This window comes from Microchirus variegatus (genome assembly GCF_963457635.1).
Source record: "Microchirus variegatus genome assembly, chromosome: 9".
NCBI classification, from domain to species: domain Eukaryota; kingdom Metazoa; phylum Chordata; class Actinopteri; order Pleuronectiformes; family Soleidae; genus Microchirus; species Microchirus variegatus.
In genome coordinates, this window is record NC_139810.1 from 29,078,237 (window position 1) to 29,104,987 (window position 26,751).

At 40.0% G+C, this 26,751-nt stretch overlaps 1 protein-coding gene across 1 annotated transcript; it reads left to right on the forward strand.

Moving 5' to 3' along the window:
- Nucleotides 1-10,222: 10,222 nt before the first annotated feature.
- On the forward strand, nucleotides 10,223-25,841 carry prickle3 (prickle homolog 3; the record flags this gene model as incomplete). Its single annotated transcript, XM_083894868.1, has 10 exons — nucleotides 10,223-10,305; nucleotides 18,816-18,999; nucleotides 19,176-19,289; nucleotides 20,431-20,568; nucleotides 20,845-21,048; nucleotides 21,387-21,573; nucleotides 22,404-22,745; nucleotides 23,798-24,103; nucleotides 24,192-24,572; nucleotides 25,393-25,841. Exons 1-10 carry the CDS (start codon nucleotides 10,259-10,261, stop codon nucleotides 25,839-25,841), a joined length of 2,352 nt encoding a protein of 783 aa, XP_083750994.1. The 5' UTR covers nucleotides 10,223-10,258.
- Nucleotides 25,842-26,751: the final 910 nt, after the last annotated feature.

The following is a 26,751-nucleotide window of genomic DNA, read 5'->3' on the forward strand; positions in this document are numbered from 1 at the left end:
CAGAATTTGGATTCACCTCTCTTCATAACTGTTGTTATTCAAATATGATGGAGGACAAAACATTTGCCAGGATGTTGGGTTGACTAACTGTGACTGCAGCTTGTATCTGTGATCTTTTATCTGGAAAAAGTCTTTGTTGCTGCTACACATGCACTTCCCTTTTTTCATTTTAAAGATCATATCATAAAAGTCATTTTTGCTCCTCCGTTTTCCCGCGGTGGCACCACTGCCTTTCCGTCGCAGTGTGAACTGTAGTATATTATTTACCACCATGTCATTTTATCGACTCACAGCGGAATGTTAATCCTTTGTTTTGGCTCACACTGTTATCAAATTAAGTCCCCGTCTTACTGATGCTGTGGCAGCCAGAGTCCAATAATACCTTCATCCTCTAAAAATACGTGTTACATTTGTTCAGTACTTTCTCTTGTGTTAAACAATATTTATTATTTCACACTGCGTGATTTAGGGGAGCCACATGTGTCCCCTTCAGCCCCTGTGCACTGGCTTCCTGTAGTTTCAAAAGAAAAGACAATTATTTAAAATAAAAGTCTTTCAAAGTGAACACCTTATTTAGAGAGCAAGGCAAAAAAATAAATAAAAGGGTTTTGATAGTTTGTCAATTAAAAATATGCATCACATCCTGTGTCTACATCAAATGTGGTTGCTAAAAACCTCTCCAAACTCACTGTTTTCGTTTGTCAAGAGCTATGAAAACTAAGCTTTATTCTCTTTATAAATAAAACTTTATGCATGATGCTATCTTCAGTTTATGGGTCTAATAGCAGCTCCAGATTTAATTATATTTGGGAGGAGAAGGGGTCAAAAATGTGTTTTGTTGCAAATCCCCAGTGTAGATGAATACATTTCTTTTTAAATGACTTTGTCTTGTATCCTGGGTGAAATAAAGCTTTGGATTTGCCGTCTGCACTCAGTGTTCAGGTGAAGTTAGAGTTTCGTCAAGTTAAACAGGAACTCTTAGGAGGAGTAAGGTGAAGCGTTTCTTGCTTGCAAAATAAAAGCACAAACGGTATCAGTTTGCGTGAATGTGTTTTTTGTCCGGACTCTAAAATGGCCAGACAAGTAATATTATATGTGTTTTCTTAATTATTCGAATGCTCGGTTTGCTTTATGCTCGAGTAATGTAACACAAATGGGTGCGTGTGTGTTTTATTCTGAAAAAGCCAACAGGAAGTGGTGTTTTTCCCCACGTTAGCCTCGCTTGTCGCTGTAGTTTCCAAAATAGTTAGCGCAGGCGGAATGAGGAGGAGAACTGTCGTATAGTCTGCGCGGAACATCATGTAGACGGAACACACGCCTGTCAATTCATACAGAAGGACTTTTGTGTGTCTTTCCCCCGTTTGTTGACCCGGACACAGGCTGTTTTTAACCCCCAGCAGACGGTAAAATGTTCCTGCGCGGCTCCAAAAAGCGACGGTCCAACCGCTCGGTAAGTTTCTTTTTTTTTTTCTTTCTCCCCTTTTTTCGCGAACACACACTTTTATTCTTCAGTGACTTTCCACAACCTCACAAAACACTCGGAACTCTTTCCCATTAAGTCGCTTTTCACCACAGAACGTTTTCAGGCAGTTTCCTGTTGTTCTTTATTAAACAGCAGCGTTCAAATGAACTTGTGAAGGGAGTGAAGACAGAAAAGTGTGGAAGTTCGTCCCACCTTCCTTCACCTGTCGTCGTCGTCGTGTGTGATTTAAGTAAACACGTTCCACGGTTCGTTCACACTGTGAATACAGTACAGTGTGTTGTTAACTAGTGTTTTATTAACCAACAGAGACGACATTCTTTGTTTCTTGAGTCATTTCTGGCGCCTCAGGTATCGTCAGGAGGGTCAGACACTTTACGTCATCGACTTTTTTCTTCTTTTTTTTTACCCTGGGCAGGTTGTGAGGATATGGAGCAACTGTAACCTGAACATGTTTATTATCCCTGTCGTGTTTTTATCATAACACCAGTTCATTAGAGCTGCAACTACGGATTATTTTCATCATATAATATAATCTGTCTCTCTAATTTTCTCTAGTAATCTCTTAATTGTTTTGTCTTTCAAGGCCAAGTGTGTAACATTTAGAGGGTTTATTTGGCAGAAATGGAATATGCTATATACTATAAAATAAAAACAATTTAGCTTTCGTAGCTTTGGAAATAACTCTTTTTACGTTTTTATTTACCTGAAACAGACAAACCAGACAGAGCATGTGTTTAAAAGATGGAGAATGATGTCAATATTTTTAGTTTGATAAGGCTATTATCCGTGTTGTGTATTTTATCATAACAACAGTTCATTAGAGCTGCAACTAAGGATTATTTTCATCACAGAATATAATCTGTCTCTCTAATTTTCTCTAGTAATCTCTTAATTGTTTTGTCTTTCAAGGCCAAGTGTGTAACATTTAGATCAGGGGTTCTCAAAGTGTTGATACCTGAGGGCCAATTTAGGAACCCAACATTGGACTGAGGGCCGTCAAAGAAAAAAAACCAAAAAAAAACTGAAAGAAATCCCATTTGTAATAACTATGGCGTCCAAAATTTGACAAAAACATCATACTATACTATGTCGTTCAAAATGTTACAATTTTTTGGGAAAAAAGTTTTTGGTCCAAAATTTGACAAAAACGTTGTACAATACTATGTCGTCCGAAATTCAAAAAAAAAAATTGGTCCAAAATTTGACAAAAATTACAAATATGTCGTCCGAAATTTGAAAATGTTTTCCCCCCAAAAAAATTGGTCCAAAATTTGACAAAAATGCCGTCCCAAATTTGGCAATTTTTGTTAACTCATTGTAGTTGTTAATTTGCCCGTAACTCAAACTGCCAATGTGATGAGTTTACAGATCAAATTAGGCTTGTTTTCCAACAGCTGTGTGGCCATGAAACATCTGGCCGTGCAACACACACATATTCAGCCTGTGACAGTGTGAACACACTACACTACAAAGTGGACCTCCTGTCTAAATCTACTTAATGAAAAAACTAGACGGTTTTGTTTTTCCCGTACTCTAGTTCTATTTGTATTTAACAGAGCAACATGGGCCTTTTGTGTAAGTGCTTTAACATGGTGTAATTACCCAGGGCTCCTGTTCTCACCTTACACATACAATAACCTGACTAAATTATGAATGAATGAATCGGTAAATATTTCATGCTTCTCTCCATCACATCAGCACGAGAAGCGTGAAGTGTGACTAAAGAGAGATATTTGTTATTTTTTATAAACACTTACAGATACATTTTGTCTGTATTATTGGAAGTGATTTGCATGCGTTATACCTCAAAGTCAGTTTGTATGATCCACAAACATTATATTGATATAGTATATTGAACTTCTTTTACGTTAAAGTACACTCTTATAAATTAAAGTGCTAAGTAGAACCATATAAGTATCTTCAGCTTGTCCTCGTAGGAGAACCCTTTTTGGCTCGAGGTAGAACCTTTATAAAAAGTTTCCACCAAGAACCCTTTTAAAACCCTTTTATTCAGGAAAGGGGTTTTAAAGGGTTCTCTGGATCAAAATTGTTCTAACTGGAACCATTAGTGTTACCAAGAACCCTTGAAAAACCCATTCTTCAGGAAAGGGTTTTTCAGAAGCAAATGGTTCCAGGTAGAACCTCAGCCCTTGTAGAAGGACCATTTTGGAACCCTTATTTCTAAGAGTGTAGTATACAATTTAATTGAGATTATATGTTGTTATTGGATTATTCCAGAACAACCCAACTTTATAATTGGATTTGTGAAACTGAGACACGTATCAGAAAAAAAGATCAGGATGTTTTCTATGACCAAGAACCTTAAATATGCTTTTCATAGCAGACTTAAGAAACTCCTATTTCTGCAGAAAGATTTCATTTGAGAGGTAGAAATGTAATGCAGGGTCAATGAAGTCGAGCAAAAATAAGCTGAAACGGTTACTTTCCTAATCCTATAATTAATAATGGATCCTATAATTAATGTTACTGGCAGTTTAGCTGTCACATTGCATTGCAGTTAAAGAGCGCTTTGCGATCGCTGACCTGCGAGAGCTGTACAGATGTGTCTGATCTTGTCCAGTGAGGAGAGGTGCATGCCAAGGCCCCTGACCTCTGACCTCTGACCTCTCCTGTTAATGTTTAACCCTCCTACACCACAAGTTGAGTAGAGGAGCAAGACCAAAATGACACTCAGTCATTTCTTTTCAATTTCAAATTTTCGTTTAGACTCTCTGTGTGGCCCTGTAGGTATCTTTCACGTCTGTTACCTTTCTTATTATCTCATATTATTGTGCTTAATCACAGTTTGTGCTAATGTGTTTGCCCTTTGATATCAAATAAGGAAGTTGGCAAGTTTTCAGTTTGTCCATTACCTGGTTACATGGTTACTTGGTAGCAGCAGAAAGCTCAGGCAATCTGAGGCAGCGGCATGTGATTAAACCCACTTTAAAAAAGGAGCGAGCTGATATGAAAAGTTTCTGTCTGAGCGTGAGCGTGTGAACTTGCATTATTTACTTAACGCACAGATTTAGTTCAGCAGTATTTTCCTATGCCGCAAGTACAGCACGACACGCAAACCTCATTGTTGGTCACTTACTTGACGCATTATCTTTTTGTTTGTGTTAAACCGAAAGGAAACGCATGTGAAAGCCTCAAGTCTCTGCGTAGCCTTGACACTGCCGCCATGATAAGGAAACACTCAAGGAAAAACAAAACTTCTTAGCAGTGGGTAATGTTCAAGGTTGAAAAGTGGTCCTTTTTTTGCTTTATGTCAAAACACAGTCAAGAACTTCAAGATTGCTGCACATTTTGACTTCAACAAAGATTTGAGAACCTCATTTGGGATTATTTATTATTACAGTTACAAAGGTATCCATGATGCATAACTCATCCAATGCATTGTCCATCTCATTAACCTCTCAGATCAGTAGCATGATTCCAATCTGTATGCCACTAATCACAAAATTTAACAGACAAACAACAAAGCTGTGGAGTCCTGAGACTTTTGCACAGTATTATATATAATGGTTTGGAGAGAATGCAAGAGGTTTACATGGTTTGGTCGCATACAGAAGAGGGACCTTCATTATATTGGACAAAGGATTTTGATGATGGAGTTTTCAGGCGAGAGGAAGACCACAGAGAAGGTTCATGGATGCTGTGATGGTGGACATGTGGACAGTTGGTGTAAGAGAGGACACGTGATAGGGCAAGGATGGAGGCAGATGATCCGTTGTGGAGATATAAGTATATATATATATGACAGAAGTATTTGGCCACACCTGTGAAGTATTGAATTCAGGTGTTTCAATCAGGCTTTGGTTTAGACCCCGGCTTATCTCCAATGAAGGACAAACTTAAAGCTTCAGCATACCAAGACACCTTGAACAATGCTTTGCTTCCAACTTTGAGCCGTCACTCCATCACTCAACATAATTGTGTCCCAGTGCTCAAAGCATGGACTGTAAGGACTGACATGCTTTGACGAGCCCTGACCTCATCCCCATCGAGCACCATTGGTATGAACTGGAACAGTTCACTGATGTCGTCCAACATCAGTGCCTGACCTCATAAATGCTCCACAGAATGAATGAGCACACATTCCATTAGAAACACTTCAAAATCTATCCGAAAATTCTTCCAAGATGTGTGGAAACTTACGTTATAGCTTCAAAAAGGAGACCAACTCCATATTAAAGTGTTGTATATGTATTTTAATACGCCATTACAGTCCCAGTCAAATATTGCATTAGTGAAGAAGGAGGACAGTGAAAACATGAACATATTAAGTGTCATTTCATTTCTTCTCTCCATGAATGGAAAGCCAGTAACACCCTGTAGTATCCTGTAGTGTAATCATCTTGGGTCGGCTTCAGTTTCCAAAAGAGTTTTTATCCTGCAGCTATTTACTTTTATTCTCTGTAACCCTAATAAACGTTAATATTTAGGAGCGTAGCCGTACACCAGTGTGAATTCTGTAATGTGTGCCTACCAGGCCTGCTCAGCATATCAATGTGTGACAGTTCAGGAGAAAGAAACTGACGGGTTCAGTCACCCAGAAATCATCGGTATGCCTCATTTAGCCCCGACTTGTCATCTTTTATGCCTGCTTCTGTTAACATAATCAAAGTCTGTGGTAGTAATTAAGTCGGCGTGACACAGGTCTGATGATCCCTGTGTGTGTTTGTGTCTGTGCGTTGTTTTGTGTGGCACACAATGTGGCATTTAAATACAGGATGTGGGACTATTCTGGACTAACTAGTTCATGTTCCTACAAAACTGTATGTACTCAACCAGTACATGGTGGAGCCATTCAGACTGTCTATTAAAACACATAAAAAGATAATTTTAAAGAAAGTTTTTAAGAAATACAATAAAGCAAGCTACCCAGAGCATTAGTTAAACACTTAAAACCCTTCTTAAAGAGCAAGATATCAGTGAGATAAGCAAACCAAACACTGTGCTTTGTTGCCTTTAATCAAAAGTAATTGTGAACATATCAGTTTGGAAATGGCCACCAAATACTCTGCTTGGGAAATCATGCATGAGGTAAGAAATGATGATTAAGCATCTGTGGTGGGGCAAAAGAAAGAGCAGAAACACAGCCGAGCAGGTAGGCACAGGTAGCTCGACGTGTGCGTCACATATCTGCGTTTTATTGCTTTGCTCATTAAACTCGGTGAGTGTCTGTGGGTGTGTGCACATTATTCATTCTCCTGTGAAATGTGTTAAAGAGCTAGTGTTGTTTGTTTTTTTTAAGTGTTTTTATCCAATCCTCATTCAACAAAAATCCTCATGCTGGGTATCATTAAAGGTGATAAATGTAAAATATGTAAAACTGCAACATTTAGCATTTAAATTTTAATATATTAAAGGCATGCTGGTGCTAGATTTACAATAAACTAGAAGCACTCGGAGAGCGCAGACCTCCGCCAAGGCTCAGTGCATACAAAATACACCCTGCTGGTGCACCTGGGTCAGACAGCGGGATTTGCAACCAGCGATAACGTTATGGTCAGACAATCAGTTTTGTAACCAGTCATAGCATCTACAGATCACGGCCAAAATGTAATCACTTGTTTGTGTTCCCATTGCGGACATTTCCTGAAAATTTCAGCCAAATCCGTCAGCGACTTTTCGAGTTATATTTCTAACACAGACAAACAAATGCTGGCGAAAACGTATACCTCCTGGCGGAGGTCAGTAAATAAGACTAGAGCTGAAACACTTAATAGATTATTAATCGATTAGTAAATGAATCGTCCAATATTTTGGTAATCGATTAATCGGTCTGAAGCTTTTTTGATCATTAAAACAAAATTTCTGATTGTTTTATCTTCTTAAATGTGATTTTTTTATTAGTATCTTTGCGCCACATAACAAAGAAATCATTCAGACTGAATCATTTTGGTTTTTAACGTTGTTTTTTTTTTACATTTTCTGACATTTTATGGACCAAACAACTAATCAATTAATCGAGAAAATAATTGACAGATTTACGAAAAATAAGCGTTAGTTGCAGCTCTAAATAAATCACTGCTCTTATACACAGAGTTACATTGTGATCATTAAACACAAACACAACTGTCCCACTGTCTGTTTTATTTTAAATGGCACTTTTTTGGTTCCTTTTTGCATTCCAGCAACAGGCAGAGAAATAGTTTTTTTTTGCTTTAGCGCAGCACTGGAGAGAATCATCACATGATGATGGAACATGAAAACAAACGTACCTTACACATCCACTGACACAGTGTTTAAGTAAGGAAGGGAGAGTGTTTGCTAACCTTGGCTGAAGTTCCTCGTGTTGCTTTCCTGTCCAACTTGGCACTCGTTTTTCTTTCCCCCTCCTCCTCCTCCTTTGCTACAGACACTTTTAAGAGCAGTAAGAGACTTGTTAGGTACAGGCATTGTTGAGTAACCACAACATAAACACAGTATTTGGCCCACAAATTAATATTTATTTTATGAGCGCTCTGGCTGAACCATTGTTATCAGTGAAGACAGTATTTCTATGTCACCTTTTTCCTCAATCTCTGATCACACATCAGTTTTTCAAGGTTTCTTTATTATTTTATATGGCATTGGCTGGAGAAAAAACCTTGGTTGACCTCTAGTTCAGGGTGGAGAGTGGCAATAAAAGAGGCAGCATTCTCCATATTACCAATCAGTGACTGTATTTTAAGGTTAAAAAGAAATGATGGTGTTGCTTTTGTTTGTATGATCTACTTTGGTAACATTTTAAAAATGGCAGCAATTACAGGGTTTCGCAAGCCGTACAGTGCAGATCTGGAAAGTGCAAATACTGCATTATTAGTCTAATGATGAACAAAGAATAAATAAATAAATAAATAAAAAAACATATATCAACAGTAAGAACAGTTAGTCGTTCACACAGAAATAAAAAGAGTGCGATTAGATTTACAGCATTGGAGAGAGAAAGTGGGGACAACATGGGGAGGGAAAGGGTGCAGCTCTTATCCTGTGACTGCTTCCTTCCTCTCATCTCTAAAAAGGGGCCACACACACACACACACACACATTCTTGTACTTGCTGCATACTGGGGACCAGCATTTCCACTTTATAAATCAACACAATTACAAATATCTACTTCATGAATTACATCTACAAAGAACTACTGGTTGCAGTACCATAAAATGTCTGCAGGTGGAGCCCCAGAGAAAAAGGGCTGGAAAACTTTTTCGATTTTAAATTATTTTTTAAATTTTTGGTCCAACATTTTACAAAAACTTATTACTATACTATGTCGACCAAAATTTAAAAAAGAATTTGACAAAAAAATGTTGGTCCAAAATTTGACAAAAACTATACTATGTCTTCCAAAATTTGAAAAAAAAATTTGACCCAAAATTAAAAAAAAAAAATTTGACCCAAAATTTGAACTAAAATGTTGACCCAAAATGTGAAAAAAATTTGACCCAAAATTTGAAAAAAAAATTGAAAAAAAAAATTTGACACAAAATTTTTGGTCCAAAATTTGAAAAAAAATATCTGGGCCAAAATTTGAAAAAAAAATTTGGTCCAAAATTTGAAAAAAAAAATTGGTCCAAAATTTGAAAAAAAAAATTGGTCCAAAATTTGAAAAAAAAATTCATACTATACTATGTCTTCCAAAATTTGAAAAAAAAAATTGACCCAAAATTAAAAAAAAAATTTGACCCAAAATTTGAACAAAAATGTTGACCCAAAATTTGAAAAAATGGGCCCAAAATTTGAAAAAAAAAATTGACCCAAAATTTAAAAAAAAAATTGACCCAAAATTTGAACAAAAATGTTGACCCAAAATTTGAAAAAATGGGCCCAAAATTTGAACAAAAAAAATGGGCCAAAATTTGACACAAAATGTTTGGTCCAAAATTTGAAAAAATTGACAAATTTGACAAATTGAGTATAGCATGTTATAGCAACCTAAGGAAGTGATTTCAATGAAAACAAATTGAGGACCGGCCAAAATGTCCTCACACCGTAAAAATTACCTCACTTTGTTGGTTAAAAACCCTCACTGGTCCTCAGTATGCTGCAAGTACAAGAACACACACACACACACACACTCTCACAGGTTTGCACAGCTATCCTTTTAAGGACTCCCTGATCCCCAACTTAAACCAGTTAATGTCTAACCCTAACCTACTAACCTAACAATTCAAATCTTAGCTCTACAATTAACCTACTCCTCAGACAAGTGGTCCGTGCCTCATTAGGACCAGGTTATGGTCTCCATGAGGACTACCGGTCCCGACCAGGTCATTGTTTATGCCAGAAAAGGCCCTAAAAGAGGTAACAAATAAAGTCTGATAGGAACTAGCTGACTTGAGTTGCTAAGCTTCACTTGCTGTTGACACACATTTAGTGAAATATATAAAATATTTATTTACTGTCACTGAAATCAGACTGGATTTAAGTGTGTGACTGGATTTCAGGGCAAACAGGAACCAGTGACACCAAGTTTAATACCAACTGTGTATTATTTTACACCTGATTTAAACAGATGTTCTCACTTGTTCAGCCAAATTGATCCTATATCTACCAGTTCATTCATGAACCCTGTGTATTATATAATGTAGGGGAAATATTTATTTACTCGACTCAAATAATCTACACAAAACACACGAGTGCAAACACCAGCCCTCTATTTATTCTCACCTCCTGTATCCAGTGCTGAGAATGGTGCTTCGTGTCATGATGTGAGAGCTAAAGTGAGCTTTGTGTTTTGTTTCCAGCAGGAGGAAGAGGACCCAGACAGAGGCCAGCCCTGTATGCGCTGTGGGGATCAGTGCCCCGGCTTCCGTGTCCACGGCTGGAGGTATGACTTTCAGGACTCTTAAACATTACCAGCTCCGCCTGTTACCTTGGCAGGAAATGTTTTTCTTGTACTTTGTCTGCTTCAGTCACGGTCTCTTCTGCTGCATTTTTGGATGGTGAACTCATAACAAGAATTGACTGATAGAGATATATTTTACCCCACTAAAAAAGTACTTTACAGAATAGCAATCTCCTAATAGTTTTCATGACATTTTGTTTGTAAACTAGCTTTGGCACAGCTTTTTGTTGTAAGATGAGGTCAGTTAATATCCGGGCTGCAAGCAAACTGGACAAAAATCCTACTAAAGATGTTTAAGCTTTGTGCGGAGAAAGAGAAGCAGACGGAAAACTAGAGAAGGCAATTACTGAAGACATGTCTGCCTTCTGCTTGAGCTGGAGACAATCTGTCATGCTGCAGTGAATTGGTATGGATGATAGGTTGAAATTAATCTTGACTGAATGTCTGAAAGAAATAAGTTTAAAATGAGTGAAAAAAGAGGGATAGTATTTGGGAAATGTATCTAAAATCTGAATACGTCCATTAGGACTGTCGCAATAATCGCAAAAATGAACGAGACTATTGCAGAGGAAGACTGTGTGTGACTGACGTTGTCGACTAATGCTAAAGGTCATGAAAGAGCTGAATTGAGGAATGAAAGTCCTACTGTTTAAAGTTTGAATGAAGCTTCGACATTGAAGTACAAGGAACCAGTAAGCAATTAATTTCAATGAGAAATTGTTTTTTGGACATATCTTACAACATTGTCCTAATTGAGCAGAATGTACTAGTGCAAAGGTCATTATTTATGTTGACATTTTGATGGCCCTGCCATGCATGAAAACTCACCAAACTAGGACCTGTTGAAATTGATTTTTATGGCCATCCGATGAATTCAGCTCAAATTGTAGGTTATAAACACATTTTGTGTTCCCACTAGCCACGCAGCGGGCTACTGCTCAGACCTTCCTTTGACCATAGTAATGTCCAAAAGAATAGTGCGCAGCAGGCTTACTGCAAACCTATTTGCACCGCCTACTGACAACAGGAAGTATGCCTTCAGTAACATAGTTTAATTTACACAAAGCTCTCAGGGCGTGGTCTGATTTGCTATACTCAGGTACAGGTCATTTGTACAGGTAAATTATTAGCGGCCTCGCTCTAGGGCCACACAATGGCTGTTGCAGTTGATACACATCCTAGTTTTTTTCCACTATATACTAGATAGAAATATTCTAATATATTTGTGGTCTGTGGGTTTAAAAAAAAAAGCCAGCATATGGAGTCAGTCGTTCAGGAATTAACCAGTTTATCCGTGTGTATTATTCGCCCATGCCTTAGGAAGAGCAGCAACATTACAAAGGAAATCAGCTTAACTGTGACCTCTGTGCATGATGAGTGCAGATATAATCGTGATGCTGGTCAGTTGTAATGACTCCATAAGAATCAGGACTATGTAAACGCGTGAGTGCAGGCGAGATTCGGCATCCTGCAGCTGCGTTTACTTTATGCGGACATGATCTTCATGGGAAAACTGAAGTGCTACAGGGCAGCAGGATTAACAGCAGCCACTGCCCATGTGCAGCGTGTCATTAAAAGCTAGCATTTGTCATTTATGACACAAAGAACAATGCCATATGGTGTATTAGCTCACACGATTAATATGAAAAGCGTTGTGCTGTTTGATGTCCCGTGTTCATCTGGACACACAGCGCTTGTGTGTGAACATGCGAATGTGACGCCGCAGTGTTCTCTGCAACAAAAAATACTTTTAATTCTTCTAATTCCTGCTTTTGTGAAGTTAAGAACAGTCCTCTTGAAATGTCAGTCTGTGCAGTGTGCACCTCTTACATCAACATACCCAAGGAGCTGTTTGCCATTATCTAAGGACCTTCTGAAAAACAGTTGATTTTCATCTGTTCACCAGGGTCTCATACTCTTTTATTTCAACCCCTTTTTCTTCTCTCTCTCTCAGTCTTTATATCTCAGTGTATATCCAGCTGGTTTGTTCTTTTGGTTCATTTAATCCTGTCAATAGTGATAATAAGATTAGGCCTCACTGCTGTGATAGTAACGCTCTCGACTGCTTCATACCTCACTGTCTTCTCCTTTATTTATGTCACTGAGGCTTAAGCCTTTTTTTATGACTGACTCTATTTCATCAGGTTTGATGCATGAAAAGTGGACTTTTTTCTTTTTCTGGAGACAATCAGTATGTTTCCTTGCACAGATAATCTACTACATAGTTGGACAACAGTCCTTGTCTACTTTACAAGCACGAAAGGGAAATTGATTTATTGAATTATCTGTGCTTGTTTCCACTATGCTAGGTGAAGATACCTCCTTTTAACATGCTAGTGGTGGTTAGGTGGTTTCTGGATTTAGGTGGTGAATGTAGAGCATCACTTCAAGTCTTCCTGAATTTAAAAGATATTCTATTCTTTCAACTGGCAGAGCAGAAACTTGGTCAAACCTTATCACCCCAAAAAAATGGACAACGTTTTCTCATTGTTGTCTTCTACTTCTTCTGTCAACTATCTTTTATTTATTAAGTTCGATTAAATGTATACTGTACAGTAGTAATTCAACTCCTAATCGCATTATCTGACTTAGTCTGCCTTTGAGATATTGGATTAGTACAATTTCAGTTGAATTAACATCTTTAGACTAACACAATAATTGTGTTATGTCATATAAAGGTCAGGTAAATGACTATTTGTATGAGTGTAAAGGAACCAAAGAGTCAGTATATATAACACGGGTTACATTGTGTTTTGTGCACACAGCTAAAGGAATGAAGAAAGACGAGAGGAACATTTATTCCTGATCACAAATACCATATTCACAGTTTTACCCTCGTGTCTCATGGCTGAAGCCGACCTGGTGGTTGAGCGAGTAAAACAACAGGTACAGGAATGTGTACTCTGTGTAACCAAAAGACTGTAATTGTATCTTGTCTATTCAGGTCAAGACAAAAGAAGTTTAGAATGTAATCTAAAACATGTGTGCGGTGCAGCTCTTACCTCCAGTTTACACTCAAGTGCGAGTGTGGTCCCCCCGTACATACTTGGATGTGTTTACAGTCAATTTAATCTGTACAGTATTAACACAACACTGTCTCAGTTATGTTCACTTTGACTGAGGGAAATGTCAGAAATGACAGACTGGTCTTGTTCTAGTCTCTTTGCTAATCCAGGACAATGAGGGACGTGAAAGTGATTAAATGATTGAGATGTATGGGGGTCACTTGCCGGGGCCCCCACAGTCTGATGCTAATTGCATCTTCTTTAATAACCAATTTAGAGTCACACCTTCCCTTAAGGAGAAGATCAGCCAAGTGACCACAGGCTCAGCTGCTGATGTTCGCTGAGAGGGAAGTGATCCATCTTTATCCCGAGCTTTCACAGAGCACAGCTCAGACTGGGTGGGGGGGGGCAGATGGTGCTTCTGTTGCCCAGCAGTGAGCGAATTAAGTTACTTTTGACCCACAGGTCCCCGCCACGCTTCAAAAGTGTTCAAAGTCGCCTTCACTATTAGTCTGGGGTGACCATGTGGCAATTACTCAGTCACTAATTAGTGGCAGAGAGTTATAGGACAAGGCCCATCTGTTTTGTCGAAGCAGATCTAATGAGGGTTCGCTAGACCCCGGTGAAGAAGGCTGCGTCGGTTAACTCTATATGATAAATGTGTTGTTTTAAAGTTACTAAAAATGGCATTCCTGTCAGGACATTGTTGTTTTAAGGTCCAAAACTAATAGTACTTTATCACACGAGACAAAGGAAAGCAAAAGATCTTTACATTTTAAGAAGCTGCAGCTATATCAAAAGTAAGTTGATGTATTTTTATACAATACAAATATAATAAAAGAAAGACTCAAACCACAGTGGGTCTCCTCGAAGCAGACGTGTCTTTACACACACTGATCGCCAGTGACTTGACCAAAGTCAGAAGAGCTGGAGTGGATTCAGAAATGTGTCGTGACTTCGCTGGGGCTGAAATCCATGCTGTCTTGCTTGCTGTTCCACCAGAGACAGTTTGGTTTCATGCACGGCCATCTCATTCGCATGATATGACAAACACAAAACAGCACAGCATTGCTCACAGGCTCAAAATCTGCTCCATTTGGACTAATAACTGCGTCAAAGCAACAGTCGTCCATCTGGTATGAATCAGTCAGAAGAGGGAAAAAAAGACACTGAGTTTACTACACATCGTGATTGTTACTCAGAGCTTCATCCTGAGACTTTACTTTCTTCAAAAGCAGAGTGAGTCATTTGCAGGTTTTAATTGAAATTTGTGAAAGAAGTGTCTGCTGTTTGTATTTCATCCCCTCATTATAGGGACGTAGAAGAATTACACGAGCATGTGTGCACCTTGACAACTTTGTTTTGTGACACGTTTGGTTGCTGTTCAGATGCCTTTTGTTTGAGCCCAGTGTCAGGACGGAGGAGGGTGGGAATTCGGGGGGTGGTGGAGACATAGAAAAGAGCTGCGCAGCCTGAGAAATGACCACATGGAAAGGAGCTGCTGTAGGATATCCTGCACGTTAGTGAGTGACGGGCTGACAAGCGGATGCAAAGGTCTGGATGGGACGGCGTCATCAGGCCAACCTGTGCTAATTTGTCATGATTACAGCAGGTAAATAAAAAAAAAACCTTTTACTGTCTGACAGGATTAGAGAGACTAGCATCTAGAAACAGTGATTAAGTTGGGAGATATAAGTAAGCTGTGTGTGTTTTGTGTCTTAGCCTGACTTTATGTTGTTTTGTATACATACGCAGGCCTCCCTTGTACAAAGGCTAATATTACTCACTAAACTGAGGTCAGTGTGGGATCCAGAGGAGACACGAACAAGCCCTAATCTCAGTGTTCAGTGTTAAAATTTGTTTTTAATCCACTGTGACAAGTGCAAATTCAGATTATTTCAGATCCATCGTCATTTTCTGTGTACTTTTTCATCTAATGTGCTGCATCAATGTGACAGAGCAGTTCTCTTGGCATCTAATTTACTAGCCTTTAAAATCTGTATCAGTTGTACTATTGTAGTTTTGTTGTGATTTAATCGTTGAGTTTTCTTAAACGTGCAGTGATAGTCAGAAAAATATATGCTGAAATTATCCTTTGGTAAAAATTGGTAATAGATTTTTCAGTTGAGAGAAGATTGAAGGGAAGAAGATTGAATGTGTGTGATGGTTTGTGTGTGTTGTACTGTTAGATGGCAAAAACAAACAGATTTTTCTAACTTTTTAGAGCCTAACTAGTCAACCAAGTAAAACGTTTGAAATTAAACGTATAAATAACAACAGTTTTAAAATATATAGGCAGCAAACGCGAACAAAAGCGACATCATCATCACCATCACCAACAGTTGCGAAGCACCAGATGTATCAAGAGTGTCAGTGACAGTGATTCCTGTCCAAACATCTGCTGTGTCTTCTGTTTAATAACACATGGCTGGTTAAGACTCAGTGTTGCAACCTCGCAGTTCTCTTTGTGTCTTTTGAGAACTACACAATAAAACAATATTACTTATTTATATTTGGGCACTTTTTTTTTTTACTCCTGCTCAAGACACTGTCTGTTTTGGCCTGCAACGTTTTCCCCCTCATTTAGTCGTTTAAATTATAGAGATTGATCATTTTATCTGTGATTTTCACAGCTGTCTGGTGAATGATGAAGTTTATCATCTGGAAAATATGAGCCCTTGTTGGCAGCTAGCATTGCTCTTTGAAATCATCTGTTTTATTTAACTAGCCACATACATTATTTATGTCTATCATCTACAAATGTCCACCAAGTCAGGACCACTGACTTACTGATTCATATTTTCTGCACAAAGAGTTGTATAACATAGTTGTATTACTTCAGAGGCTTGTGTCTCAAATAACTGAACAGGAACGTGCTCAGCACAGCCGGGTTTGGTAAATCACATAATTAAACAACATCTGTTAGAAGTGTAAAGATTTACATTTCAGCAAAACCGTTGTTTAACAGAGGGATATGCTTTGAAAAGCCTTCCCTGGAAACTGTACAGTGCATTTATAGTCTTGGTTTGTGTTTTTACTGAAGAATGTGTGCAACCCAGGCTTTGACTTAACTTAACCTTAATGGAAAGATATTTCATCAACACAAAGACAGACGTGATGATTCCATACTCCCAACTTCTTTGTCATCTCTCAGTTATTGTTGCTCGCGTTTGAGCGGTCGGCGTCTGTTTGTGATTAAATCCTTGTTGCTAATGCTTTCATCGCGCAGAGGCGGCGAGTGGTGGACGCCGGTCGTGTAATGGTGGGATGAGACCTGGTGAAACATGGTGCATTTGCCATCTGTCCCCCCACCACACCACCATGCCAGGTCTCCGGCTGTGTCCTCCTACCCACTTATGTAGGAATGTGCTTGGATGACTCCCCCCCCCCCCTTTTGTTACAACACTCAAATACAGCTGGGACCAGATTTGTGCCAACATGGCTTAGTCTAAGCTGAGCCGCTGTGTGTTTACTATTATTTATGTAGGTTAAGGCGACCATGGCATGACCTTAAAATGTGCCACGTACCCAGGTCGCATTACAAGTGTCAACAGCCTGGTGAAAAGACATCCCATTGTATCGCTTTGATATCTCTGTTTTGTCAACTTTACTGACAATTAACTTGTGTGTTGGGTAAAGAGCAAAGAGGGCTTGTTCACTTTGAAATGCAGATATTACTTCACCTTTCAAAGACTTCATATGAGATCAGATGAAGAGCTCTCATGCACTTTACGAGCATTGGTGTGTGTTTTTGGTTGTGTGGGGGTTGGTCGCTGGAATAAAGCAGCTTTGTGCCTTGTGAACTTGAGCCACAAGTTCCAGCTGGCAGACTGTTATGCAACACGCATCACAACAGAGATGTACACATGCAATACATCCAGCCATATGGCCACGATTGTCGCGTCCATTCAAATATGAGACGCCTTCAACCCCCGAGGTGCTTTTATCTGACTCCACCGGTCACACAGGCACACCCTCCGCCATTTTGAGGATAACTAGGTGAAGATGGGTTGTAATACGAAGCTGAGGGAGATTATTGCTGCTATCTTCACCTCCCTCTCTTAACTACCATGGGATTGACAGTCGGGCTTAAATGATCAGTGACCTCGTTTCCTCCTTGTGTGATAGAAAAGGTCTGGGATAAGCATGGGCTGCTATGATAGCCTTAAACACATGCGGTATTTAGTTTCTGCTGTTGTGTGTCTCTCAATCAAAGCAGTAACACAAGGACCACTGTTCACTGTTCCTTGATTTTTTTTCATGCAGAAATGTTTTCTATTACACTACCTTTCAAAAGTTTGGGGTCACCTATACAATTATGTTTGTGTTTTCCATTAAAAGTCACACTTTTATAGAACATTTTGTATTTTAGAATATAAAATATAATCAAGACATTGACAAGATTAGAAATAATGATTTTCTTTTCAAAATAATAATTTTGCCTTTTCGTCAAAGAACCAGCAAAACTGTTTTCAGTTGTGCTAACATCATTGTACAAGGGTTTTCTATTCATCAATAGCCTTCTAATGCTATTAGCAAACACAATGTACCATTGGAAATGGGCCTCTATACACCTATGTACATATTCCATTAAAAACCACACCTTTGCAGCTAGAATAGTCGTTTACCACATTAACAATGTATAGAGTGTGTTTCTGATTCATTTAATGTTATATTCATTGAAAGAAATAAGGACATTTCTAAGAGACTCCAAACTTCTGAACATTAGTGTATATTTTTAAGCAAAAATACAGTGGTATTGCAAATACACGTCTAAAATGTCACCTCTTTCGGGTTGTCATACTATCAAAAACACAGTTCAACCTGGGAGGAGGGGTCATGTTACTCTGATGCTGCACACAACCTGAGTGATTCCTGTTAAAAAAAACAGCTCGTACCTGAAGCCCATACCTAGTCTGGGATGATGTCAGTGGGATGTGGACATTAATTAAAGTTTGTTTTAATTTATTGCAGGTTTGTTATGTCTCTGCTGTATCAGTAATTTCTTGTCAGTGACTGTAGTTGAGTCAACCGCAAGAATGTGTGTGGGCTGGTTTGTGACAAAGTGTGTTCATAAATAATATGGTTCCAAACTTTGGGAGTGGCTGCATGAATGTGGTGCTAATATTCATCGATTGTCCTGCTGTTCAGGTTTGTTTTATGAGCTGGACTAACTCCATTTTCTTACAATAATCCGATTATTGTCTATCTTAATTTTCGGGTTTAAAAATAAAAAACATTTAAAAGTCATGTTTACATATTTTCTTTGTATTTCTGAATTCTCTGCATAGAAAACCAGAGGTTTGAGTCTGATTCAAAGTGTAAATTTATGTCTTGCACCTGTGTACCTGAAGCAACAGAAGAACCCACCTGTTACACACATTTGACATTTGATCAGTTTTGGCTTGTGTTGTAAATCAGTGGAGGAAAAAAAAAAAGAAGTCCCCCAGGCATGGATGAAGCTCAACACTGCCCCTGTCTCCACAGGAAAATCTGCGTTCACTGCAAGTGTGTGCGAGAGGAGCATGCCGTTCGCTCTGTGCCGGGCCAGCTGGAGAAGATGATGACCAAGCTGGTTTCAGACTTCCAGAGACACTCCATCTCCGATGACGACTCGGGCTGCGCCTCCGAGGAGTACGCATGGGTCCCGCCTGGGCTCAAGCCTGAACAGGTAGCAACCAGACACAGAGTGGAGACGCAGATGAAATGTGCCCAGACTGAAACTCAATCTGACAGTTGGAGAAATATTACAATCATTTGTTTGGTAGCTGAATACATTTCTCTCTTTTTTCATGTAAAACCTTTACCTGAATCCAGTCCTCTCTCTCTCTCTCTCTCTCTCTGCAGGTGTACCAGTATTTTAGCTGCTTACCTGAGGACAGAGTGCCATATGTGAACAGTCCAGGAGAGAGATATCGAATCAAACAACTGTTGCACCAGCTGCCGGCGCATGACAGCGAGGTAAACAGTTACTGTGACTCTGACTTTAAATCTTCATTGTGTGTCTACTTGCAAAAAGGCATGCAGCCCTTCAGTCCCCTGTAAACTTTTGAATATGCTGCCAAATCCTTTTACCTTTTAAAACTACTTTACACTAAATTATATTAGGTTATTTTGAAATCTACGGTGTGTTGCGTAGCCATCACTGTGATATGCACAAGGCTCTTAAGAGTGTCAAATGTGTTGGTGAATATATATATATATATATATATATATATATATATATATATATATATATACGGTGCAGCTGCTAAGTGTATGTGAGTGTATGTAGCCTTCAGTTAGCATCACAACTCAAAACATATTTAGTTTTGTCCCTAGTGGGCTATTGTAAAAACATGGTGATCAAAAATGGCAGCCTCTTTAGAGCTGACCTGGCTCCTGATTAAAAAAAAAATGAAAGGCTCATTGTTGACTAAAGATAAACTGCAGTTCATACAGGTGATTGTAAACGTGTTTATTTTCAATTTCTGACAAAAAATTTGTTAAATTAAATGTTAAACACTTAAAATAAGTAATAACATGACAGTTTTTGTTCTGTATATACAAATGGACAAACTCCTTCTGTGATTTGACGGTGTCAGTTTGTGAAATCAGAAGATCATACACATCACCTGCATCCGTCCTCCTGATCCATGACACCAGCTGTCAGTCAATAAAGGAAAAAGGAAACACCATAAACACAAGATGCCATATTTAGCAGCAGCCTCCACATGAAATGCTTATGTTCCAGTGGACTTTGAATAAAAATGAATGACTCGTATTAAGGTCTAAATCCATTACGTTGACTCTGTTCCATTCGCTGTGACACCATGTTCTTTTGAGACCATTAACTCCACAGGACAATGTTTACTGACACTATAAATACAGAGAGAAGTGGGCTCTTTTTCCCATAGACAACTTTTTTATTGTTGCCCCCTGGTGGCTAACTCCTAGTTCCATCTACTCTGTCCATTTTACTTACTGTTTCTCTGCAGTGAGTAAAAAGTTAAGAGGCGTCTTTAAAACAAGACGATGCACCTTTGTCTCAGTGAATCAAAGCTGATGTAGTATTATTATTATTATGTAAATGAACATGTGTGTGTGTGTGTGTTTTCCCCAGCCACAGTACTGTAACTCTCTGGACGAGGAGGAGAAGAAGGAGTTGCGTCTGTTCAGTCAGCAGAGGAAAAGGGAAAACTTGGGTCGAGGCGTCGTCAGACTCTTTCCAGTAACTATGATGGGGGCCATATGCCAGCAGGTAAACGCAGTGTTTTTAAATATGTTTCTTCAATGCAGAAGCCTTATGCAACATGAATACATGAACACAAAGTCCTATAACAAATTGTGCAGACAAGATTTTTTTCTTCTAATAAGTCTGGAGCAAGTCCAGGTGCATGTAGGTGCAGGCATGGCTTCAGGGCCACAGCACACTGGCATTTAATGATTACAGGTCTGTATGAGCAATGTGCTCAGACGGAGAACTGAAGCATTAACCAGGATATACCATCTGACTTCCTCTCCTTTTTTCCCCCAGTGTGACAGACAAATCTGCGGCGGCGACATCGCGGTGTTTGCCAGTCGGGCCGGACACGGCAGCTGCTGGCACCCACAGTGTTTCCAGTGTGCCTCCTGCACGGAGCTGCTGGTGGATCTGATCTACTTCTATCAGGAAGGACAGATCTACTGCGGACGGCACCACGCTGAGAGGCTCAAGCCTCGCTGCCAGGCGTGCGATGAGGTGACCTGGCAACATTCCCAACCAGTCTGAAATGCTCTGATTTAACAGTCAAAGTGTCAATCATGATGGTGAAAGATTTAGAAAAGTTCAAATCTTTACTTTATGATCATTTATGAAAAGGTAAATTGCACAGGATGCTGTATTTTGTCCTCACAGCTGCTCACTAGTCTCTGACTTAATGGATTAGTTGACGCAGCAGACTAATGAATCTGCACCACTCAGGTTTTAAGACCCAGAGGATGATTAAGTCTGTGACAAGAGCATCTTTTTCCGTCATCCTAAATTGTTTAGATATATTTTTGAGCCCTCCCTCTCACACGTTTGTCTCCCAATCTCAGATTATCCTGGCAGATGAGTGCACTGAGGCAGAAGGAAGATACTGGCACATGAAGCACTTCTGTTGTTTCGAGTGCGAGGCCGCGCTCGGCGGTCAGCGTTACATCATGAGAGAGAGTCGACCGTACTGCTGCTCCTGCTACGAGTCTCTGTATGCAGAGTACTGCGATACCTGCGGAGAACACATAGGTACGGACTTCAGGCTACTGTTGTAATTTCTGTTTAGAATTCACCAGCACTGTGTACAAGTGTCAAATAAATGGTTAGAATAACAATATATTTGATAAAATGTATAAAATATGTATGATTATTGCCAGCAATGTTATTGAGAACAGAGCCACGTCCAGATGTGTCAGCATTTTTTGGTCGTTTGTCTTAGATGCCCTAATTTAGCATCATTAGTCATTATCATAATGATTATGTGTATATGATGTTTCGCTAATGGATAATGCACCCGTATGTAGAAGCTCTTTAACTAAAATTATATTTTATATGCTAAAAAAATTTATTGTCATCCATGAAATTTCAAATTTACTGCTTTACAAAAACAACTGCAAAAATAGTAAAGCACATTATTATTTCTTGAATCAAATTATAGTTATTTCCTTGCATTCCAGAACAGAAAAATATGAAATTCAAATTTGTGTATAACAAGGGGAATTCAGTTTGTAATTTGCCAAACAAATAACAATAACATATTTCGATTTAAACAAGTTTTTGAAAGAGTTCTAAAACATTCATATTTTCACATTTGTATGACAGGTGGTTTAATTAAGTGTGTTAAGCACTGTATATACATATAGTCACATTTGGGAATGATGAATAGTAAGTAAGATAGTCAGTAAATGTTTCCTTTAGCAGTAGATTTCATAAGATGTAGGTTAAAATAACATGTATTGCTTTAATATTTCAATTAATACAAAGTCAGTTAAAAAAAACCACAGTGAGATAACAGATAATGTCAAGGTCTGCAGCTGACACAAATGATAATGTGCAATCATGACATCATTTCCTCTCAGGCATCGACCAGGGTCAGATGACATACGAGGGTCAGCACTGGCACGCCGTGGAGTCCTGCTTCTGCTGCGCCCGCTGTCGACTGCCTCTGCTGGGGCGTCCCTTCCTCCCTCGAGGGGGGCTCATCTTCTGCTCCAGACCCTGCTCGCTGGGCGAAGACCCCGATAACTCTGACTCCTGTGACTCGGCGCTGCAGAGCAAACCGCCTCAGCATCACAGACACGGCAGCAGCAGCAGCAGCAGCACAGCAGAGAAGCAGCAGCAATGTGGTTCTCCACTGAAGCCACCAGAGGGCGTCACTATCACTGCAAAAGACTGCATTCATACTGCAGTGGAAAGCCGAGGTGAATACGGTGCATTTATGTATCATATCAGTGCAGCAATAACTTTAAATTAAGTCAAAATAAACTTTTATTTTAAATTGTATGAGGCCTGTTAATAAATTATAGCAAGTAATAATTGATGTTTACATGTACAATCACAGAATGTAGCATTTAGCATTTAGATGCATATGCTGTTTTTATAGCATTTTCAAGTCCATAAATAGTCTAAAATATCAGCTATAGATGGAACTTTGCTGGATTAATGAACAGAATATGCATCAGCAGAAAAAAATAACACAGGCCAAACTGAGAGAGCCACTAAAAGCAGGTAGAAGAAAATAATTGCTTTTGTGTTCTCATAAATTCTGATGATGCAGCTCTTGTTGTGTTTTGACTTGCAGCTGTTGCTGGTGAGCACAGTGTTGTCATGACTCACAGAGGTCACACTCACAAGAGTAACAACCTGTGCTCACTCAAGCACCTTCATCTTGTCAATAGTGTGAGATGCATCTCCAGCTGCTGTTTGACTGATTTCTCTCAGTCCATCATCCTTAAATACCAACTACATTAATAAACTGTAGACTCGGTCCATCAGAGAACATTTCAAAGTGAGATTTTCTGCCTTCATTTCTTCATTGTTTGCTTTTATCTTGAGTCAGGGTTTTTGTGAAGGTGCAAGGTGGCATTCATGGGCAAAAGTTGAAACTAAACTCTGACATTCCACTGTGTAAGAATTGGTGACTAATGGAGGAAGTTCAGCAGGGAACTACCTTGACCTTTGCATTCAAGAAAAGATTGTTTTGTATAGTAAGCTTTCACTTCAAAAACTTCAAAACTCACTTTGGCTAATTTGTCCATTCAGGCTGCTTGAAACATGGTGAGATGGTGACCTCAGTAAATAAAGACTTTTGCCCTAAAGTATATATATATATATATATATATGAAAATACATTAATATCTAAGGCTTAGAAGACCAAACTATAATCATTCTAAAGTGAATATACAGTCCCTGAATGTGTCACACTGGACCTTGGATTTTAACAGCACACATTTAACTGCCCTTCCTCTCTCAGGCGTCCACTGCAAGGCTCCAGTTCAAAACGGTGTTGCTGCCCTCAGTGTTCATCCTCACACAAGAGGCTCCTACTCGCCGCTTCCTCACATTCATCTCGGGAACGGCTTGGGTCCCTCTTGGCCCAGTGACCTTCCACATTACAGTTTACTGCCGGGGAACGGTGCCGTCAAACCTCCGGTCAGTGGTCCTCAGCTCCAGGGGGAGCAGAAGGAAAACACTGGACTAACTGGTCTCAACTCGCGAGGAACCTCGACTTCTAAAGACTGTAGAAACTGGGTGGAGCAGACAAATCAGGTTATGCAAGGTACCAGAAAATCACAGATATGTTTTCAGTATTTCTACTTAAACTTGCTGATTTTTAACCACATTACTCCCTATTATTTTGTGTTCAGCGTTTCCTCCCCAGAAAGACTCGCACCTGATTTCACCCGACTCACCTCCTCCTCCTCCTCTCGACAACCCGTCCGTCCTCCCTCCTCCTCTGCCCGTCAAGACTCGAGAGTCGATGCCCAGAGAGTCGCCCCCGCAGAAGATCCCGCAGCCAGAGGACAGATCCTCGAGTTCTCCGCCTCCGCTCACTCGCGCTGGCACGGCGAGGGTGAGCTTCAGAGAGCCGATCAGCAGCAGCTACTCCGTCGACGAGGACGAGGACGAGCACGAAGAGGTGCTGCACGAGGGAGAGGAGAACCAGGAGGCTGAAGACGAGATGGAGGGAGGGTTTGGGAGCAGGTTACAGCTACAGAAAGGAATCCCACCACAGATGGATCTGCTGGGTAAGCCAATTATTTAGAGTTAAAATTTAAAGTAGACATATTATAACCTATTTCTCAAAGTTAACCTAGTTCCCTGGTGTCCTAATGTACATTTCTGTGCCATACTTTGGTCAAAATACCTTAAGGATGAAGCACCACAGCAGTTCAATCACTCTGCCAAAACAGTCCTGTTCAGAACGCTCGTTTTTGAGCGCCTGTCTCTTTAAATGCAAATGAGACACAGGAAACTACGTCAGCGTCACTGAAGCTCCGGCAGCTAACAGCAGTTAGCATTTGGAAAAGTGATGATTTGCCGACTCGGGTCGGCACATTGCCGTCATATATAAAATGAATCCACTGGACACGTAAATCCTCTGAGGCTGTAAGTTTGTGTAGAACTCTGTGCTGCACTGTGGAGCCAAGAATAGAACTCTTTGCTGACTTCCGCTCTTCCAGATACTATTGCCCTCGCCTGCAGTCTCGCGTGTTTTACTGACAAAGCGGAGCTCCGCCAGACAATTAATTCTCATTTTGACATATCAGTGAGTGCGAAAGTCAACATTGCGTGTTTTATCTCCTGTACTTAGACTGAGGAGGACCACAAAAACATGACTGAGTCATCTTTGCCTCCTCATAGGGCCCCCAGAGTCCCAATTATAAGTATTAAAATGGTTAAAAAGTTGATTTTGCATAATATGTCTCCTTTAAAGTGATTATACACTTTCACAAACATACTTATGAGTCGTATGTTCAATTTCTGCCATGAAACCCTCCACACTAGACCTTTTTATATTCCATAAAAGTTCAGAAATCAGCGTGTTTTTGTTTTTCTCTCAACCAGACGGATCTTCCTACCGTCAGCGGAGTCTGAGGCGAGGGTGGAATCGCCGCGTCCCCTCCGACCCGGCCCTCCACCCGGACGCAGAGAGGCGATCGCGACGCTCGCGGTCGGATCGGCCCCAGCTGGACACCCTGGACTGGAGAGGCGACAAAGACAGGGACTGCTCTAAATCGTCCTCCCTGAGCCTCCAGCAGGGCCATTACAAACACGAGGATTCCTGCTCCACGTGCTCGTCGTCCTCTGATTCAGAGGAGGAGGGCTTCTTCCTGGGTCAGCCCATACCGCTGCCCCCGCAGCTACGGAAGCAGCCGTCCATGGAGAGTAAAGACGGGGAGGGAGAGCAGGAGAGGGAGGTGCAGAGGGACAAGGGACTGAGAGGCAGCATACGACGGAGAAGAGCAAACAGTCTCAGTGCAAAGGACAAAGACAAAAACTGCGCTATTTCCTAACCCCCGACAGCTGACGTCACCACACGAGAATAAACAATGGCCTTTCATTTTCTGGTGTTTTAGGGTTTTATGATGTTAAATGCAGAACACATTGTTACAGCAAAGTAAATTCTAATGCTTGGTATTTACATGAGCTGTTTCCAGACAAAACTGGGGCTCTGGACATTTTCCACAGCTTTCCATTTTTACACTCAACAAAAATATAAAAGCACAAAGAGAAACTTCGTAGTTATTGTTATGTGACAAAACAGAGTAAATATCCAAAAATAACAGTACAACTTTATCAATAAAGTGACTTTAATTTGCAAGCATTAGGATCAATTTCAAAACAAAAGTCCTGGAGTGATGGCAGGAAGAACACGATGCGGGTCGATGATTCAACTTCACAAACTTCAATAACGTGTGTGTTCACCATTAGCCTCATGCAGAGCGCTACACCGGCGACGCATGGACATCACCAGGTTGTCGATCGTGGCCTGGAATGATCGTAGAATGATGCACGTTCAGTTGTTGCCACAGCTGTAAACGCTCAACCCAGCACTCAGCATGATTTGTGACATCTGTGGCATATTAACAAGTGACAAAAGTCCACTTTTATTGAGCAGACCATAAGGAGTGTCTGTGTACTGGTCACACATATTGACCACCACTCTGCCATGCTCCATGACTCTCGTGAGTTGAAATACTCAATCTGAGATTGTAGTCAATAGAAGTGGCCGAGTGACACTGGACTACTGGGTTTGAGCAAAATGAATCATTCCATAAACGAATGCATCAAGAATTTGAGCAAATGTCATAACATTCTATTTTTGCTCACCATTTTGTGCGTTTATATTTCTGTTGAGTATACATACGATGAGACGCGTTCACAGCAGCAGGAGAAACTCCAGAACATCCTGGAACTCACACA